The sequence below is a fragment of the Morone saxatilis genome, unplaced genomic scaffold (genome assembly GCF_004916995.1).
Source record: "Morone saxatilis isolate NCDOM2014 unplaced genomic scaffold, NCSU_SB_2.0 Contig23, whole genome shotgun sequence".
Classification (NCBI taxonomy): domain Eukaryota; kingdom Metazoa; phylum Chordata; class Actinopteri; family Moronidae; genus Morone; species Morone saxatilis.
Genome location: NW_023339796.1, coordinates 8525453 through 8529129, shown reverse-complemented (window position 1 = coordinate 8529129; position 3677 = coordinate 8525453). Strand labels below are relative to the sequence as shown.

Sequence of the window (3677 nt, the reverse complement as noted above, 5' to 3'; positions counted from 1 at the left end):
ACATGTAATCGTTCATTGATCACTTTAAATATTCGATTTCTGAAAGTCATTAGAATATGAATTAGTATTAAATAATCACGATCACAACATCCAGCAAAATCATCGTCAACATCATAATTTCCACCCCAAAATGATACAGTCTGAATCAGTCAGTAGTGCGTGACGCCTCAAAACAGATGCAGGACGGTGGCACAGGATGAGACATCTTAGTGCTGTGATAATAGGAGCGCACTCCACTTCAGGCAGCAGCAGCAGACAGTGAGCACACCCCGGCTGTCAGGCAGCAATAGCGTGCATGGCTGAGACAGGCCTGAGCAGCAAAGCTGGACAAGGAGGACTTACATTTCTGTGCTGCCGTTTCTGCTGGCGCCCTTTGGCCTGTTGCAGGGCCGTTTTCACCTGCACTCGGTGATGCACAGGGTGAAGGTAAGGGGGGAAAAACACGAAGACATAAAGAAAAGTAGTGGTTGTAGGTAGAAAGTTGGATACTACACATACTACAACTTCAGAGTCGTCAGTTACTGGATAGAAACAGATTCCAAAATTGCCAGAAAAAGTATTATTTTAAAACATTAATCAACTTTTTATTACCAACACTAAATCAAATAACTAGTAGTGCCAAAATGGGAAATCTCAACCAATCCTCTACAGAGCCTTTTAAACTGTTTACCAAACTTTTATGGCGTCTGCTGTAAAACCAAATGACACTCAAAACAGCCATTTCTGGCAAACCACACAGGAGCTCTTACTGGTTTGACTTTAAAAGGATACTTTCACATTTTTCAAGTGTATCTTTATACTACTGACAGCAGAGACATCACCTCTGAAACAATTGTCAATCAATGTAGGGATGGGGGGAACAAAATCCACAGTGTTTCTTTCATCCAGAATAACAGCTGAAGTTAATATGAGTTGACTAAATGGAGTTGGTATTGAGTATCTCAGTCCTTTTAGTATGAAACTCAGTTGCTGCCACAGACAGTGTTTGCATGCTGAGCCAAGCCTGGGGGGAGTTACTCAAAGAGGAAATTTTGTACTAAAAAGACAGCGGCAGCGATTTGTCAAATTCAGGCTGCTGAAGCGTCAAATTAGCTTTTGAGGGTATTTTAGCTCACAAGAACAAGAACATGGATTTTATCACATTTTACTTAAATTGCTTTAGGAAGGGATCTCTTTGCAGTCAGTGTGGACAAGAGGAACTATTATAGCCAAGATAATGCTTTCAACGTACATTCTAGGCATGCAAGTGTTGTTTTTAGACACCTAATAAAGTAGAGCCTATTGTTTAAAAAAAAAAAAAAAGAGGGTAACATTTAAGTATCTACAAATGAGAAAAATAAATTGTTTATGCATAAATGACCACACTCATACTGCTAACAGTAAAGAAAATGCCACTGATGTAAAGACAAACACACAAACGGCTTGCTGACAGATTGCAATGAAGATGGGAGAAGCAACCGGAGGTGAGAGGGGGAATAAGCGTCTTGTAACAGAAAATGTAGCATGCATGATGCATCTAGCACTTTTCAAACACAGGCTACAAGGTTTTTGGGGGCTAAAATGTCCACAAATACTTCCTGTCAACAGTCATCTCACATTTGAACAGCTATTCCCCCGTTTTAGGGCTGGTACACGAACATTAGTGAGTACAGTCCTGCCACTACATTGGGGGTGTGCCTGCAGCTCATTTGTTATTCAGTACTCACTTCGCTTAGGGACTGCTGGATATTCTGTCGGGACTTAGCAATGTCCTGCATGATGTCATTAACTTCTCTCTCCTGCAGGTACGTGTAGGTAAAGTGGTGATGAAGCGGAGCAGTGAGAAAGACAGAAAGCAACATGCAAAACTGACAAAAGCAAGATAACCTACACATACACCCAACATTTAAGATGACTTGTTAAAATATTTGAATAATATGTAATGGAATGAAAACGTGTACTTTTTTAAAAAACAAGGTTCTTGTGAATTAATACATTTAGGAGGGCAAGCAGTCAATCAAAAGCAAGCTTATGTGGGTGTGCAATGTAAAGGCTACACACATTTGGCAGCAGGCGTAATGGTACACAAACCAAGGATGATATCCTGAACTCTGAGGGTGCAGCTGTCATGTTCCCACTTGAGTACATGTACTGAAACGTGAACTATTTTTGGTGGTACTACTTTTCACCAAAGAAACAGGCCCAGCGAAATAAAAACTCGACAGTGTAATCTGTGGATTATTCTGCGCAACTAGCACGTTGTTTCTGTAAAGTTTCTATTGCATTTGTGCAGCAGCAGAGGCAAAAACCTCAGCACATAACACCAAAACTCTCTGCATCGCTTGAAATCACAAGGGCTAAGTGAGCAGTGGCTTTTTGTGATTTGGGTGAAATGACCCGTTCAGACCTGGAAGTGATCATACTCTAATCTGTCCATTGTTTCCCAGGCTTGTGTAAAAACTGAGCCCTGGACGGCCTGAGCAGCAGAGACAGCTGCCAAACCACCTGACCCCTCTCACTAGGACGAGCCACTTCTAAATCGAGTGGCTTAACTCACATGCACACAGCTGCTCCGGCTGCCAAGGGCTGTGACTGACGATGATGTAACTATTGCTTAATCTACGGGGCTGGTGACTGACAGGACAGCAGGAGCTGGGGAGGTGTGAGGCAGGAGATGAAAGGAACTTCAAAAGATGGCAGCAAGAGACAAGAGTAAGATTGGAAATAGAAATGAGGGCATTTGTTTTTTTAGACAGTCTGAATGATCTGGTTATTAAACAAGGTCCTGGGTACACAAAACCAACGCAGCTTTGCTTTTGGGCTGCATAAAAGTCAGTCAACCCTTTAAAAAGAAGTTGAATTTCTTGGACTTTAACAGAATGTGTACTTGTTCTACCTGTTGATGCTGTGTGGAGGGTCCGTTGACTCCCTCGTAGAAGCGCTTTTCTGCCTCATCGTAGCTGTGTTTGTCGAACCAGATGTTCTCTGAGGCGAGGCACTGCAGTCCACTCATTTTGGTACTGAGGAGCGAAGTCAGAAATTGAGGACAAATAAGATATACAGGAACAAGAACCCAAAAACAACTAAACATTGATCTATATCCAACTGTATTTCTACTCAACAGCCATGACCACGAGTTAAGCCTTTACAGCCAGCACAACAAGTGACAAGAAAAGTGTGACGGGACATGGCTAAATGAGATGCTTGACCAGGACACCGTATATTACAGATTACAACACCATGCAGATCCACAGATGGAGTTGTGGATGGAATAGGGAGAGACAAAACCCAAGCGTAACACAGACAGTTTCATACAGTATACACAATAAATTAAGGCAGAACAACAGACAGTTTCTATTTTTTTTAAAAAAGATTAAGTTTAGAAAATGGGTGAAAAAGACGACAGCATATATGCGTCACCTCACTTTTTGCTGATGGGTTTCTGCAGCAGACACACATTCCTCAGTCAGTGAAACACAGTTGCTGGGTCTGCAAAGTCCGGATTATCAAACAAAAGGGTGGTGGCCCACTAACAACCCCCTAGTTACAGCACAGGTCCAGCAGAGCTATACATACATACAGACAGACAGACAGTACTTGCTGCATGTTGTACACAAACACTTTGTGAGATACTGACACTGCCAGACCTTAAGTATTAAAGAAAGCAAAGGGGCTTGCCACTGATCAGTCTGTTATTT

The 3677-nt window shown here is 42.0% G+C and overlaps 1 protein-coding gene across 1 annotated transcript in view; it reads right to left on the bottom strand.

Moving 5' to 3' along the window:
* The window catches only part of LOC118334476, an 8694-nt gene that overhangs the window by 1620 nt on the left and 3397 nt on the right, over positions 1-3677 (bottom strand). The window contains exons 5-6 of the mRNA XM_035670391.1: positions 2876-2999; positions 283-399 (exon numbers count right to left, since the gene is read on the bottom strand). Coding sequence (XP_035526284.1) covers positions 283-399; positions 2876-2999 — 241 coding nt within the window. The remainder of the gene's footprint in view (positions 1-282; positions 400-2875; positions 3000-3677) is intronic.